The 17,452-nt window shown below is 39.7% G+C and overlaps 1 protein-coding gene across 2 annotated transcripts in view; it reads left to right on the top strand.

The window, feature by feature from the left end:
- The first annotated feature begins 350 nt into the window (after nucleotides 1-350).
- IL5RA (interleukin 5 receptor subunit alpha) overlaps nucleotides 351-17,452 on the top strand; it is a 35,288-nt gene continuing 18,186 nt past the window's right edge. Inside the window, exons 1-9 of one of the 2 annotated variants that reach the window (XM_030307266.1) lie at nucleotides 351-598; nucleotides 1,843-1,986; nucleotides 5,048-5,102; nucleotides 5,645-5,729; nucleotides 7,219-7,364; nucleotides 8,413-8,551; nucleotides 11,572-11,725; nucleotides 11,800-11,987; nucleotides 14,028-14,173. In XM_030307266.1, coding sequence (XP_030163126.1) covers nucleotides 1,952-1,986; nucleotides 5,048-5,102; nucleotides 5,645-5,729; nucleotides 7,219-7,364; nucleotides 8,413-8,551; nucleotides 11,572-11,725; nucleotides 11,800-11,987; nucleotides 14,028-14,173 — 948 coding nt within the window. In that variant the 5' untranslated portion in view covers nucleotides 351-598; nucleotides 1,843-1,951. The remainder of the gene's footprint in view (nucleotides 599-1,842; nucleotides 1,987-5,047; nucleotides 5,103-5,644; nucleotides 5,730-7,218; nucleotides 7,365-8,412; nucleotides 8,552-11,571; nucleotides 11,726-11,799; nucleotides 11,988-14,027; nucleotides 14,174-17,452) is intronic. The other variant, XM_030307267.1, reaches the window with a different exon arrangement.

Here is a 17,452-nt window from a genome sequence, read left to right as displayed (position 1 = left end):
CAATGCAGGGAAGGGCTAATGCTCAGCACGAAGCGAGACCTGTTCCTGGGGCGCCATTCTTTTTGTCATATTCTGTGCCTGGACTTGTGTAGGTGACCAGGGCACAATACATACCTTCGCTGAATGAAACACATAAAGATCCTAGGAACGCAATGCTTGAGAGTACCCGCCGAAAACTTGGTTACCTTGCCACCCAGGAATAAATGTTCATTTCAGCTCCTGAGCAGAGCCAAACATCTGGAAGGAGAAGGAAAACGCAGACCAGACGAGACCATTATCAGATAGTGGCTATCTGCACAAGAGAGGTTCTTTCATTTCATTCACTTGGGAGTTTCCTTTAGGGCTGGCCCCTCATTGCTCTTACAAATGCTCCTGGATCTATACTGAGGAGCCTTGTCTCCCTCCCTCTGTGAAGCTAACTGCCTGTGAGTTTGTAACCATTACAGCTGTTGATGATGAAACAATAAAGAAGAACCTCCTCTAAGTCAAAAAGGGCAGCTAGAGATAAGATTCATTTTCAATGCCCCTGCAGCTGCGTCTGATGGCATGGCCACCGCACTTCTCAGCAAGTGGGGATCCAAGGCTGATTCATCGCAAAGTGAGTAAATGCCTTTTTTTCCCCTCCAAGATGACCCTGTGCTCCACCTCCTAACAATTTCATTACGTGGGGGTGGGGGGAGGGGGATAAGAAAAGTGAGAAATAATAATTTATAAATATATGGCAAATTTTTAAATAAAAAGGGGAAACAAAACCCCTCATAACTATTATTAGCAGAGACAGAACCAATAATGGTGCTATATACAATGTCTATCAGGCAGGTCATATTGATTCTGAGTACAGCGTTCTATTCTTGTATACTGGCCAAGTAGCTGGGGAGGGCAAACCCATGGCAAGGCGAGTCATACTAACAAAACACCTACGGTTTTGTTGATACTTATTACAGGGGGCTTGCTTTGCCACTGCCGCAAACACTGTAGGGATTAAAATGAAAATATATACTCTGCCAAGATTTCTCAGAAAATACATGAGTTTGGAGAACAGGGCATAGGATTTAATTAAATATCTTGGTGAGGATGTTTCAGAGTTAATTAAGAAAGCTACAAATTAAGAAACAGCTGCAAAAAGGAGATCGCATTGCATCTAACTGAAGGCATCCAGCCTTTTGTTTCTCCTGGGGGTTCTGGGATTTTGAAGATTGTTTGACTTGATATAAAATGTACAAAAAAATGAAATAGCTGAAATCTAAAGAGCTGAAATACCTCACTCGGTTTTGTGAACTATTTACTCAAAGTTACAAACTTACTATATGTGTATACACACACACACACACACACACACAGAAGAAATGGATTGAAGGAAAAATTTAATAAACAGAGAAAAATCAAAATCCTTCAGTACTCTATGAGCCTAACATTTATAAACATATGACAGTGACTGCTTTCAAAGCCATTACTGATTAATGTGTTTGATACCCAGTTTAATGAATTATCATGCCAAAAATTTCATTACCTGGTACAATTTTTATTTTGTACGAAAGGTTATGTCCTCCTTTGTATTGAAAAAATATATAAATGTATGTAGCTATTGGTTAAAAGCTTGCGTTTCAAAACATAATAAAGATTTGAACATCAAATCACCTCATTTGTTTTCGGTACTTGAAATGCTGCTTAGGGAAATTTTAGGCAAGGTACCAAACGTATCACACCTCCCACAAATGGACCATCCTTGCTACATGCGCCCAGCCTGCCTTGCTGTGGTCTATTTTGTCCGCATGCTAGGTTTTACCCTACAGAGCTTGACTTGGTGAACCTACTGTATTAATTTGCCTCTTTTATATACAGGGCCAGACACATTCAGCATCTGCCCTGTGCCTGACACTGTGCTAGGTGCTGGGGCTGCAGCTGAATGCACCGATAGGATGGACCTAGTCCCTGAATTCTGCTCTTGAGCATGCTCATTGGAAACAAGAGGATCCCCAGAGGCAGGTAAGCCCAGGGAGGGGGGATCCTGGATGTGGGATGACACATCACACGACGGGCGATTAGATGGCAGACATTTAATCACCATTGGGAGATTAGCAGCAAAGTCCTCCTTCCTTATTTTTCTATCTGCTCATTTTGGCAACACCATTTCTACCTTGGCAAAAGATCGTTTATGGCAAAAGATAGGGCAACAATTTGAACCCATGAGTTACATTTTATGACTACTTCAGACAATTCACCCAAATCCAAAAAAAAAAAAATCATGCATTATATGGGATCCTTATAACTCATTTATATTTTTAGGAAGCCTGCACAGTTTTTCATTGGGCGGTGGGGTGGGTAACGCATTATACCTAAGGGCTAAAGGTGCCATTTGCATGTTACACCTTGGTTTATTTATTTATTCTTCCTCCCTCAATGAGTTTTATTGCTGATTACATTGCACAGGAAAAAAAAAGAGGAAGTACAAAGTCAACTCTCTACTTTTAAGAGCCTAACAGAGCATGAATCCTCTCAGTTACTCTTCAATTTCTGTACACTGAGCATGAGTCTGGAATTAAATGTCACCACAAATGACTCAAAAACGCTCTAAAAACAGGGTTGCATATACAACTTTGGTTAAAGACAAATGTCCCAGGCAAAAAAAAAAAATAACAATAATAAGTTGAAAAGGAAGAAAGAGGGGAAAGTGTGTTTAAGTCTGAACTTCGGTAGAATTTGACCAATTCTTAGGAACATTGGGGAAATCCATTGCCAATTGCCAAAACTTGACCCAACTCTCTGAAAACATCTGTAGTGTGACAGGTTGTACTCCTGTTTTCTTCCAAATTTCAAAGAATCTAACACTTACCAGAAGCCAGATTCTTAGAGAGCACTCGAGGAATTTTACATTGACTTGATGAAATGTCACATGAACGAGTAGCCTATGATATGTCTACAAGGCTGAGCTTGTATTTATGAGGATAAATCCATGTTTGCTTCATTCTGCTTAGTCTGAATCTTATTTTAACAATTTGATCGTATTCTTGTAGATTTTAATTGGCAGCCATGAGAAGTAATTGATCATATTGTCATTTTGATGTATTTTTTAAGATAAGATGTACTCTATTCTTGTACAATGATATGTTGCCCAGTTGACATCTATTGAACAATGTATCTTTGTATTAGAGACATGGCCCAGTGAGATGTGGGTTGTTTTTCTACAAAGGGTAATTGCTATGCGTGCGACTAGAAATACTCAGGGGCCATGGACATAAGCTGGAAGAGCTTTCAGGGAACAGAAGACAACACACAGGATTGTGGAAAATACATCAATTGCTGAAGCTCCAGTAATATCCAGTCTTCAGGGGAATTTGTCTAGCTGACAAAAAATTGTCATTCTCACTAATATTTAGACTTCTATTGGAGTATCTTGTGTTTATATGACAAGTGATTTCCCTTCAAAAGCATCACCTTACTGAACAGAAAATATCACAATGAGATGTGGAAATAAGTGCATGGCTGTTTTATAGCAAAAAAGTTAACCACTGAAAAATTTGTGAGTGATCAAATATGAAAAGTAATTCTGTTTTCAGCAGCTATACAATCAGTACACAACAAATCCGAAGAGAAGGTGCTTGGTCATGTAAAATATTCAATTATCTCCCCCACTTAGAGAATCAACAGTTTCATCATGTCAATTATTTAACTGCAAAGGGCAAATATAGGTGTTTGGTTACAACCTACTACTTACTTTGCCCGTCAGTAAAAGTCACTAGGGAATATCAATTTTGCATTTTTTTTCTGACCTGGAATTCCTATTAATGACAATTAGTGCAAAGTTAGAGCATATACGATATCATTTCAGGAAGTGCTGACATTTCAAAGACATGACCTTCTCAAGTTGCAGAGCAAACAATGTTGTTTGTTAAAGGGTTTTTTTTTTTTTTTTTTTTTTTTGGTTTTATTTTTGCATCTTTGCTTCTCAGGTTCAGTAAATTACTAATGCTACCCTTTAACTCATTAACATTTTTAGTTGTTAAAAAATTTTAAAGTATGAAAATACCTGCTTTTATGGTCATTGCCATTTTAAAAATTCTCTTTCTACCCAGTATGGAATCAGAGTAAAAGAAGTTATTATTATCACAAGTATTTTTTATTTGAAAAAAGAAATTGAAGGATTTGTATGCTGTCTCTATCTTTTATACTGTGATATTTTACTAATTTCATTACCAAGTTAAGACTGATAGTAGTAAGTTATGTAGTAAGTTGGTTAAATAGTAAGCTAAAAAAATAGTTTTTTGTTTTTTTTGTTTTGTTTTGTTTTGTTTTGGGGGTTGTTTTGCTACTTAGACAAAGACTGTCTTCTGTGGTTCTACCAGCATTATATTTGCAAAATACCAACCCATTTAAATAAATATTATAAGATTTTATTTTTAAGTAATTGCTATACCCAGTGGAAGGCTCAAACTCACAACCCCAAGATCAAGAGTCATGCTCTTCTGATTGAGTCCCTTTTTAAATAAATTTTTAAACTGAAAACTAGAAGTCATTTAAATTAGTGCAGAACATAGGCTTTGGTGTTAGAAAACCCAAGATTGGGTCTAAATTCCATCATTTATTAGCTGTTTGACCACTGGCAAATTAGTTAACCTTTCGGACTCCTTTTCTTCACTGTAAATTGGCTAATAGCCTTGTGGGCCACCCACTGGATCAAAGGGGTTCGTGAGAGAATAGGAGGAAGTGCTTTGCCAAAGTAAGGGCGGTGCACAACAGGGGAAAGCTGTGGATATTATGCCTTGAAATCCAGTTCATATGAAAAATGCCTTTCCATGTTTTCAGAGGAAACACTCAAGATTTCTAACCTATAGATCCCAATAAGGGATCAAATCTCTTCTTTGACGACTTGTAAAACAAGATGCTGGCATGATACCCACTCTTTCCAGACCGCTGCACTGACTTATTAGAACATTTCTACTCTCATTTTCATTGTCCAGTTATTTCAAGTAGGTGGAAATGGGGTTTTTATTTTTCCTCAGACCTGTAAGTATTTTTCTCATTCCTTTTATGCCCTGCCCCCACGTAGATTCATCAGAAAACTCAGCCTCTCCACAGCTCAAAGTACCAGAAGTTTATTGCAGGTTTGTGATACAAAGTTTTTTCTTTCCCACATTGGGATTCTTTTAGACTTAAGCTTCTGGGCCTATATTTAAATACTCATTATTGAAAATTGTTATGGTATTTGTTTTCAGTCTGATTAACTGTGCCCAGGAGTTTTTACTATTCAAAGATCTGCTGTGGTCTTTCGCTCAATACCTCTCCCACGTAATTTCTGCTCTTCTGGCTTTGCCCTCTCCGTCACTCTAGATATTTCTTCACGAGTCAATTCAGAAGTCTATGTGCCCCTGTTGTGCTCCATTCACACCTTTATTGCAACAATGTTTAACTGGAATACAATTAATCATTTACATTTCCTTCTGCCCCTCCAACTATGCATCTACATTTTAAGGATAAAACTCAAGATTTGTTCATTCATATTTGTATTTCTAGCACATAACAGATTGTTCAGTACTGTTTGTCAAATGGGCAAATGACTACATTTTATGTTAAAAGGTAGCTGCCAGTTTTTCTTAAAAATGGTAACAGGTGGTGATTTGGATCTTCATCCTTCTGTTTCCTACAGGATGTGATTATCATGGCACCTGCATTACTGATTCTCTTGGGGGCTACAGTGATACTGAGAGCAGACTCACTTTCTGATAAAAAATGTAGGTAACATCTATTAAGTTCAGTAGCGTTTCTTTACAAAAAATACATCACAAAAATGATGACATTATTTTCTCCCAAATAATCCTCAATTAGGAAATTCTGTGTGGATTTTTTAAAAGGAGAATATTTATTCATATCAGAATACAACTCTTTAAACATGCTATACTTTAAGAAAGCAAAGTTGACTGGAATGCAAATGTTATGCTACAGGAGGAATCGTATTCCATGTGCGGGTGTACAGGCATTATGGGACACTATGGAATAAAGCTGGAGCTGGTGACCACACATGGAATGCCTTCCCATACAAGGGGATGGTTACAAGTCCTCATAACCAAAGAATAAAAACCTTCCACCGTGTGTGGTTCAGAAACTTACTGATCTATGGATATGGTGTACTGACAGTCTAAGAAAAAGAAAATTGTCACATGGTCCCTAAGTAGTGTTGTCTAAGAGAACTTTCTATGATAATGACACCATTCTATATATACATTGTCCAATGTAGTAGCCACTAACCACAAGTGACTACAGAGTAGTTGAAATATGGCTCATGCAACTAAGGTAATAAACATTTGATTTTATGTAACATAATGGACAGCTAATCTAGACAGAACCCTGCAAGGCTGTATGCAGCAAGCATCAAGTAGGAGTTATAGAAGGCTCTTAAATATTAAAAGTTAGTGGAAACATCCGAACCATTTAGCAAATGAATAAGTCTGTTTCCTAATAGTATGTATAATGTTGTCCTAGTTTTGGGGGGGGGGAATTAACAAGTTGTATCAATGTATACCAAGGACAAAAAGTAATGAATATATCACGTGTTAACACTATTCTCAGTTGCAGGATTTTAGGCAATTTTTCTTTTTACTCACCTGTGCTTTCCCAAATTTCTAAAATGAACAGGCATTGATTTGGTAGTTTAAAGGAAAGCTTTTCTTTTGAAAACAGAGTGGTTCATTAAAGAAAAAAGAGCCCTCTTTTCTATAAATGTGTAATTTCACTCACGCATTTTTTTGACTTTGAATCATAATGAGAAATAAATTAATTGTACATCACGAACCAGTGCATATACAAATATTTAAGTAGATTCATGTAGTGGAAACAAGAGGTTCACGGAACAGTAATTATATTTCAAGCTCCCTGATATTTTCTATTTTCTTCCATGTCATTGAAAACATTCTAGCCACAAACTAATAAATTTCCCCAGGCAATTAATAGATAAATGGCCCTCAGTTTGAAAAGTATAGTTATAATGAATATTGAGATATTCATTTTTCAGTAAAATGCCTATATATGTTATAGGTAAACACTTGGGCAAAATTAGAAAGATAATGAGTTAAAAGCAGTTTTAAAGCAACTTTTTCCAACATTATTTGAGTTTTATATATTCTAATAATCCTAAAATCCTATACTATACAATAAAATGTTTTTAAAATTTAAAAGTGCTACTTCCATACAATTGAATATCATGTTGGTCCTTTTCATCAACAGCTTTACTTCTCCCACCTACCAACTTCACTATCAAAGTTACTGGCCTTTCCCAAGTTCTTTTGCGTTGGGAATCAAATCCTGATCAAGAGCCAGTGAATATAGAGCTAGGCTATCATGTGAGAATAAATGCTCCACAAGAAGAAGACGTAAGTATTTGTTCTGACAGCTGTCTTTATTTAGAGGCAAATTTTCATTTTGACTGCATTTTCCCTATTGAATGAAATTCTAAGTTCCAAAGAGAGAGAGAGAGAGAGAGAGAGAGAGAGAGATTGACTCAAGGGTATTCTGGCATGTGCCCAACCGAGTAGGGTGTCTGTTGAAAAGACCCTGATCTGGTACCATGCATGTTGGTTAGCATTCAACAGCAGCATAGAACATTCTAACTTTTCCACGATTCTCTCAGTAAGCAAAGAAAGTTTAGTCACTTTGAAGATAAAAGAATTTGATATGGGTTTTATGTTCCCTTTAAAATAGACAAAGAGAAAAAGAGAAGAGAGTGCTGGAGTAAGGTGGGAGGCAGCGGGTGCCTAACCAGAGAGGCCAAGTTCAAATCCGGGCAACCACTCTAGGTCTGGGAGATGCACTTTTGGGGAATCCCACTACAGGGCATACGTGAAGGCACCTGATACCTAGGAGATGCGCAGTAAAATCAAACAAAGAGAGAAGCAATTGGTAGTAACTATTTTTTCAGTCAACACAGAATTCTAGAGAATTTTCTTTTAGAAAGTTACCTCTGGGGAAGAGACTAGGACACTAGAGATGATGATTGTAGTAAATGTGTGCCTCAATTACAGTTTTTTGTTTTTATAAGAATGTCTTCATGTATCATTGAGGAATTATTATATTATTGTACTTTTATAAAGTTTATTTATTTTGAGGGAGATACAGACAGTGCAAGTAGGAGAGAGGCAGAGAGAGAATCCCAAATAGGCGCTTATTTTTTAAAATCAGACTTTGTTGAGGTACAAATGGTGTGCAAAAAGCTGTGCATATTTTCATCACTCAATGACTTTGGGGATAAGCATTTACATACCTGTGAAACCACGGGCCTAATTTTTTTTTCTAGCCAAAGTACTTAATTGCGTTTCATTTATGGGCCATTTAAAAAGTGGAAGAAAATGCCTATTGGATTAAAATAGCTCTCTGAATGCTCTTTCCCTTTTATGTATCATGACTTGTGGGGTTTATTTTTAGTATGAAACCAGGAACACTGAAAGCAAACGTGTAACCGTTCTTCATAAAGGCTTTTCAGCAAGTGTGCAGACGGTCCCTTGGAACGGCCAGCCCCTCCCACCAAGCCGCTGGGTTTCTGCTGAACTTAAAGCCCCACCTGGTAAGGCAGGCTCCTAATGGCCTCCTGTTGTATTCCTGACGGTGCAGGTGTGGTGAAAGTTGGACAAGTGACTTTTCTGGAGTCAGTCAGCAGTTCCTGCCAAGCGTCCTTCCTCCTCCTCATCGTCCTGAGGCTGTGATCACTTCTTATTGTCATAACCTGCCAATCCCATCTGCTGCACCCCTGCAAACATAGCTTACACTTATCACTGCCCTGCTCCAAAGGTCACAGGGTCATCAGGGAACTCAGGACCCATCAGGTCTCTCTGAGACATTTTCCAACCACACCCTACATGATTCCTCGGTTTTTCTCAGATAGTTTTCTAACCTTGACCCCCACCTGACAGCTCATTCTTGCCAGGAGGCTTTGCTTTCCTGGATTCACTTCTGTCTGTTTTCCTGAATCCTTCCCATATGTCTAAGCCCAGATCAAGTTGTACCTCCTCTATAAAGCCCTTATACTTTTCATCCTATACACTGAAGAATGCTTTCTCCCCAGAACCCATTCATGGGCTGTGTTATTCATTTGGCACATATGACATTATCTTTCACAAATAGATTTATATCCTGCCACCTCTGACTAGGAGCCTGTTGGGAGCAGGGACAGTGTCTCATGCTTGATTACAGCCAGGAGAACAAGCAGTACATATATATGTTTATGTGTGTGTGTGTGTGTGTATGTTCTGAATGCTATGACTTTTCATACCAAATTGAAGCAAGCTGCTGATGGTTCATAGAAACCACAAGACTGAACAACCTGCCATGAAGAAAGAAGACAGCTCCCACTGTCTGTATACTGTCCTTTTGTGGAAAACTGGGGTTTCTAATACTTAGAAACTTTGATACTTGTGATTAAACCCTTGGAAACACACACACACACACACACACACACACACACACACACACACAGAGTAAAGAGAGAAGGATCACCAAGTCCCAGGGTATGTGAGTGCTCCTCCTAACAATTTGTCTTAGCCAGTCTGGCCCATAGGTCATCGTTCAACCACTGTCTTGTCACATCCCTGAATGAATGAAAAAGCAACACACCTCCAGAACTGTGCCAGTGACTGAGAGCAGCATTGTAAAGATCTTCCCGTTTATTCATTATAACATGTGGCCTAGACCAGATAGCAGCCAATTCACAATGGCCATGATTCCAAGTACAGACACTGATCCACAGTAGACACAGGATACAGACCTTTGTGTGTCTTACGTTAGAGTGCTTTTCCAGGTCTCAGTAAGTAACAGGACTCTACCAGTAATGCAGCTTTCAGAATTACATTTCTGCGATTCTAATTATTCTCTGAGCATGCCACTACACGTTGACCCTAACGAAAAGTTAATTCTCCCTTGAATCAAATTGAATTCATACCAAATAATTCCTGGGAAGAGAGGTGAGAGACAAACAGATTGCAGGAAGAGTCTAAACTGTACTTTGGGCATGGAGCATCTGGTCATTTAGTGCATGGACAGTACATTTACTACAAGGCATAGACACAAAATTATGTATGTTTGTTGTATATGGATATATACAAGCGAACATCTCTGACAGCACATGGTAATAATACACCGTAGCCAATGTCCCTTTTCTCTAACTTCACTGAAGACAAAAGGGGCCTGTCTTCTTCTCCCCCTTGAATTACACTGGCTGCCAGCGATAAATATGATCGCACAATTGACTTAAACTAAGGGGAAGAGACCCCTTCTGTTGTTTGAGATTCAGTCAAAAGGCTCTCACTTTGATGAGGTCCTTCCCGACCCTCAGCCCAAAGTGCTTCTTCCCTCCTCTGAGCAACCACAAGACCAGGGTCAGCACAGTGTGCTCTGAACAGCACCAGTTAATGTGGTGACAATGCAGTTTGAAATGAAAACAAGGCTTTCCAGACAAACGATCTTCAGAGATCTTCAGAAATCATCTTCAGAAAGGAATGTAACGTGATGGGTATGGTGGAAAATCACAAGATTCTCTAATATCTTTGCATGTTGAAGAGGCCTTCAGCACGCAAGTGTGCGCAGAATCTCCAAAGAAGTGTTGTTATGATGCTGTGTTGCCAGAACCCATTTCCTTCCAAGCAGCAATCTGTGTTATTCATGACATCTGCATGATGCAACACAATGACTCCCATGATTCTTGGATGGAAGTGGCCCTGGAGACCTTCCTTTACCAACTCTGTCATTTGCAGGTGGAAAAACTGAAGCCCAGAAAAGTAGGGCTTAAAGTGTCACAGTTAGCTATGGAAAGATGTGGTATTATAATACCAAGGTTGCTGGGCACCAAGGTCTGAATGACAATCTATTGTAGTTAAATTTTCATACAAGCATATCCCACATGTACACCCCCTTAGCCCCAAGTAGCCAGAAGGTTATTATTATTATTATTAATTTTTGAGAAAGAGAGAGAGAAACACAAGTGGGAGGGGGGCAGAGAGAGAGAGGTACAGAATCCGAAGCAGACTCCAGGCTCTGAGCTGTCAGTGCAGAGCCCAATGCGGGGCCTGAATTCACAAACCGCAAGATCATGACCTGAGCCAAAGTTAGAGGCTTAACCGGCTGAGCCCCCAGGCACACCAGACAGAACATTTAAAAAAAATTTTTTTTTAATATTTATTTTTGAGAGAGACAGTATGAATGGGAAATGGGCAGAGAGAGAGAGAGACAGAGAGAGAGGAGACACAGAATCAGAAGCAGGATCCAGGCTCTGAGCTATCAGCACAGAGCCCAACGCAGGGTTTGAACCCATGCTGTGAGATCATGACCTGAACTGAAGTCAGACGCTTATCCAACAGAGCCACCCTGGTGTCCTGACAGGTTTTTTATTGTCAGAAACTCAGGCTTTATAATCCTAGCTTCATCCCACAGTGAGCTGGTCCTTTGCAAATAGGTTTCTATCAATGTGTGATAACAATTACTTTTTCATGGTAAGACGTTCCCAATCACTACAGTTTCAGAGGAAGTACGAGATTTAAAGACTGTCATGGCAACATTTTGTTCTTATTTTTGGCCATCTTATTAACCATCTAGGGTCTCCTGGAACCTCGATTGTGAATTTAACATGTACCACAAACACCACAGTGAATAATCATACTCCCTTAAGGCCATACCAAGTTTCTCTTCACTGCTCCTGGCTAGCTGGCAAGGATGCCCCTGAGGATACACAGTATTTTCTCTACTATAGGTGAGTACCTACTTTTACTTAAGTAAATGCATTCTTTCCTATAGCCTTAAAAACTTATGAGCATTTTGATTTAGGTATGGCTCCTGGACCGAAGAATGCCAGGAGTACAGGAGAGACACCCTGAACAGAAATACTGCATGCTGGTTTCCAAAGACTTTTATCAGCAGCAGAGGGAGTGAGGCACTCGCAGTGCATGCTAATGGCTCAAGCAAGCATGCTCCAATCAAGCCTTTTGATCAGCTGTTTGCTCTTCATGCAATCGGTAAGGTAGACTTAACTCAGAGTTGGACTAACCAAATCGCAGAATCTCAGCTTCGAAGGGCTTATAAAGATCACGTGGTTTGACTAATTTTCAACCCTAAGTGATCATCTGTCCCCTGCCTGACAATCACAGGGGCAAGCTTTCTCAGCCTCAGCAATACTGATAATTTTGGATGGATAACTGTCTGGTGGGAGCTGTCCTGTGCCTTGCAGGATTTTTAACAGCATCCCTGGTCTCTTCCTACTGGACCAGTAACATCCTCCCTGCAGTTGTGACAACAAAATATCTCCCAACATTTCTAAATATCCCATGGGGGACAGAATCTCCACCATGTGAGAATCACTGAACCAGGGAATGTGAACCCACTGCTGAAGGGAGTATCCCTTTCATTTTTCAGCTCTGACTCATTTCATGAAGTTTCTGGTGCTGTGATGGAGTGGTACCTCCAAATAATTCTCATCCCTTTCCCTACAAGATGGTCTCAGAGCTAGCAAAATATAGCAAGCTTTCTCATCCTGAGATTTCTCTTCCCCAAGCTCCCCACCCCCAATTTCTCATGCTTTCCTCTTAGGACCCTTTGCCACGCTGGTCTGTCTCCTCCAGGTGGTCCTAAAATGTCTCTCTCAGCATAGGGATTCTCAGATGTCAGCATATTATTTAAGGTTTCATTGGCTCCATTCTCAAAATAGAAATACTGTAGTCTCCTTCATCCTAGATGCTTGTATTAATGAAATTCATCAGGAGCCTTTCACGCAGCATTCTTGTTACTAACCCTCAAGATTTCAGCGGTAGTGTATTTACTGGAATGGGCTGTGGAGTCAGGCTGCCTTGGCTTAGGTCCTGGCTCCACCACCAACTAGCTGAGTGACCGTAGACAAGCTGGTCATTGCCTTGTACCTCGGTCTTCTCATCAGAAAGAAATGGGGATAAATTAATATTTCCTGCAAAATTTTTGTGAGAACTAAGTGTGTTAAGAACTCTACAGTGCTTAGAACAATGCCTGGTAATGATTCATAATTATAAATAGACAAGGTGTTATTTAAAGGGACATGATTTATCTATATCTCTATCAAATGAAGTATATAACTTGGTTTAAAGAACCAGCTCACAAAAGAGGTTATATAATTCTATTCAACAGTATATTTCTCAGATGACCTAAAAATGTCCCTTTCCTAAAAATAAGTAATAAACAATGCTGAGGAGGACATGGGAAACAATACTAATATGAAAATAGGCACAACCTGGTACAGACCACAGGGATTCATTTTCCTGTATGATTTTCATTTATTAGAGATAAATTCCTCATACTACTAAAAGAAATAGATTCCTGGTTAAAATTTTTCTGCCTAGGGAACGGGAGGCTCTGGAACCAATACATCCCATTCTTAGATCGTCCCTATTATTCATTAATTGTGAGATCTAAGTCACACAGCCTGAGACAAGAGCACTCGCTTAAAAATAATTTCTACCCACATCACAAGGCTATGAGATAATCGGGTGATAACTCAGGAGAAAGAACTCTACAATTGTTAGACAAATGTGGCCCATTCTTTTTATGCAGAGAAAATTGAACCTTACCACTCCATCCCCCCCCCACCCCAAACAAACTGAAACGATACAAAATGAAACAAAACTGAAGCTCAGAATGAGGAGATTCTTACCCACAGCCACACACCTGCTTAGTAGAGGCAGTGCTTTGTGGAAGCTCCAGGGTTTCTCTCTAGGGTCAGGTTTACCTAGTTTGGTCCAGCTTGAGGAACAGGGATGGTGCGATGGGTCTTGGAATGAGCTGAAGCGGAAAGGGACTCAACCCTTCAATGTGATTTGGAATAGGAATCCTTTAAGATTAGAGGCAGGATCTCTTCAGTACTACAACTATGAGAGTTATCTGTGAGCCACTGGGGTCCTATGACTTGGAGATCCGTTAATTAAAACCTGAAGGTAGATCCTTGAGAAGATTGTATCTCAGAAATGCCTTGGGGAGTGTGAGTGGATTGGATTGATCAGCCTAGATCACTGACCTTTTATTCTCTAACCTAGATCGCATTAATCCTCCAGTGAATGTCACAGCAGAGATTGAAGGAACCTGTCTTTCAATTCAGTGGGAAAAACCAGTTTCTGCCTTTCCAATTCACTGCTTTGAATATGAAGTGAAAATTTACAACACGAGGAAAAATTATTTCCAGGTAATTCTTCGGATCATTCCAATATTTGATAGTAGCATTCTCTTAGAAACACTGTAAAAATTATATTCAGTAACAGCTGTGGTTACAGCTTGGAACTAACAAGGTCAAAGGTAATGTGTCTACCCAAGTTTTGTAAAAATAAACCAAGCTTTACTGGCTTTTGGTCTTGAAAGGACATACTTTTGGTTCAAAATAACACAAAGGATCACATAAAAAACACAGTAACACTATTTTTTGGTGCAAATATGAAAAGTTGCAGCCACTATGGAAAACAGTATGGAGGTTTCTCAAACAATCAAAAAGAAAATCATCGTGTGATGCAACAATTCCACTTCTTGGTTTATATCCAAAAGAATTATAAGTCGGGTCTCAAAGAGAAATTTGTACATCCCTGTTCATAGCACCATTATTCACAAGAGCCAAAAGGAAGAAACAACCCAGCTGTCCACTGATAGATGATGAATGGATAAACCAACTGTGGTGTATACATACAGGGCTCTGTTGTTCTGCCTTAACAAGGAAGGGGATCGTGACACACGCTACGACCTGGATGAACCTTGAGGACACTACGTTAAGTGAAATAAACCAGCCACCAAAAGACAAATACTGTGGGACTGCACTTATGTGAGATACCAAGAGTAGTCAAACCCAGAGAGACAGAGAGTAGAATGATGGTTTCCAGGAACTGGGAGGAGGGGCCATGGGGGAGCTGTTGTTTAACAAGTAGAGTTTCGGTGTTGCAGGATGAAAGTGTGCCGGAGAGCGGGTGCACAACAGTGCGAATGTGCTCATCACTCCCGAACTGTACACGTAGTTAAGATGATAAATTTTCTGTTTTATGTATCTCACCACAACTGAGATATACTCATAAGTACTAATGGACAAAGAGTTCAAGAGACAGGAACTGAGAGGAAAGCCAGCATTTATGAAACATCAACTATGTGTCAACCTTTATTATGCTAATTTATTCCCTCCTCCCAGGAATTGCATTAAGTAATTATCATCCCCATTACACAGGAAAGTGAGGCAGAGAGAGATTAAGCCACTTGCCCAAAGTCACCAAGCTGGCAAAGCTGTAGGGAAGTTGGGATTACAACTCATGTCTCAGTGACAGTGGGCAAAGCAAATTCAATTCCATCCAATCTGATTCAACAAATATTTACCCACTGGTTTCGGGGCGGGAGTTAAAAAGATAAGATACTGTCTCTGCCATCAAGGGGCCTAGTCTAGTGGACACACTCACCACCTCAGAGGAAGGGCCAATACGGGTCCAAAGGAGGGGGTGGGCAAAGCAACCAGTTAGGGCCCCCACCGAGAAGAACTGAGTGAAATCATGAAGGATGGGTAGTTTGTAGCCAGCGCTTCCCAAAATACCAATGCTAAAAGACCTTCTTTTTTTTTAATTTGTAATTCCTAATTTTTAATTAGATTTCTAATTTAATTTTGAATTGTTTCTTTTGGAAAATAGCTTAAAAATGAAATGCTAGGGAAATCAAATATGCCCAGAGACACACCCATTCATGGGCTAGAATGCTGTGGCAATGTCACATTGCTACAAAAGCCCCTAAATTGTTGTCTCTATTCCTGTGTTTACCTCACTGAGAATCAGTAATAAACAGCTCCTGACCCACACCAATCTGCCAACCACACTTTAAGTGGCAGGGGGTCTAGGCAGAAGGCATAACTCAAAGGCTTAAAAGAGCATGGTTCCTTCAGCCAAGTGGCAGTAAATGAATTGGCCTGGACATAAAGCCAACATTGGAATAGTAACTCTAGATTCCACACTGTGACTTCTCCCAGAATGACTGGAATTTGGGGGGGAGTGGGGAAGGAGTGGTTTCTCTTTTTAAAGCCATTGCCATAGGTGCTGAAAGCCATTGAAGACTTCTATTCATTCAGAACTCTGGCCACATCTGCAAAATCAAAGAATAATGTTGGTAACAGCATGAAATCTGGATGCAGGTGGAGGGGCCATGTGGAGACAGGCACATTGGGTTAATGGCTATGGCAATTGTCCAAGTGAAACACGACAAGATAAATCAGGCAGTGGTCGTGGGGCAGGGTGAACAAAGGAGAAACACACACAGAAGAATGTAAGATATAGGTGTCATGGGCACATCTCTGGTTTGGGGCCCAAAGGATTAGCTGAGTGGTGTGAACACTGACCGGGAGAGAGAATATCAGAGACAGTCTCATTTGTGAGACAATAGCCTTGTTTCAACACCAGACTATGTAACTCTAAGTTGCCTGTAGCAAACCAGCATTTACTAATACTAAGCACATATTATTATATTGAACCAATATTGCTGTTTTTGCTCATCAAAAGTGGGTTGAATATTGGCAGTTTTCATAGGATTCAACCTAGTACATCTTTAAACTTGGAATTACAAGGGCAATTCCATTTAATTCAATAATCCATGCTTAGGTGCTGCTTTGCCTACTTTACAGATGAGAAAACAGAGGCTCAGAGAAGTCAAGGAAGTTGTCCAGCAGGTAGTTTGGGGCATAGGATTCAAACCCAGCCTTTCCTAGATTCAATGACTCTGCTCTTTCCTTTTCCCTATGCTCCAGTTGTTTGAGATCTTCCTGCACATCAGGGATCAGGAGTTTTGCTTTTTTTTTTTTTTTTTTTTTTTTTTTTTTTTTTTGGTGAAGAGCCAGATATTTTAGGCTTAGCAGGCCATATGGTTTCTGTAACAGTTACTCAGCTCTACCATTGTGGAACAAAAGCAGCCATAGATAATACATAAATAGGCATGGGTGTGTTCCAGTAAAACTTTATTTGCGGACACTGAAATTTCAGTTTCGTGTGTCATGAAATACTCTTTTTGATATTTTTCAATCATTTAGAGACGTATAAACCATTCTTAGCCTGCAGGCCCTACAAAAACAGACAGCAGGCCATACTGGCCCCCACATTTTAGTTTGCTGATGCCTGCTGAATAAGATGGAAACCTACGGATATTGTTTACTAACTTGGCTACAGAATATGGAAGGACAAGATGGGGGGATTATACGTTCTGCTATAGGCCACCCCAGTCTTTTAATTTGGAAACCTTAAACAGACCCAGGTAAATCATCCAGAACTTACCAATGACTTTTTATTCATTTTGATTACAAGATCACTTTCCCCTGAAGGATAACTGTGACACATCTCTACTGAAGCATTCTAGAATAAACTCAGCAATGTGGGTCCTGTTGATTTTAAAAGGGTCACATAAAAGCGAGTGAGATTACTTATGTATGACCTTCTTTTCTGGTAACTGGCATTTCTTAAAT

Source organism: Lynx canadensis, chromosome A2 (assembly GCF_007474595.2).
Source record: "Lynx canadensis isolate LIC74 chromosome A2, mLynCan4.pri.v2, whole genome shotgun sequence".
NCBI classification, from domain to species: Eukaryota; Metazoa; Chordata; class Mammalia; order Carnivora; family Felidae; genus Lynx; species Lynx canadensis.
Note: the sequence above shows the minus strand (reverse complement) of the source record. Positions and strands in the feature narration are given on the sequence as shown.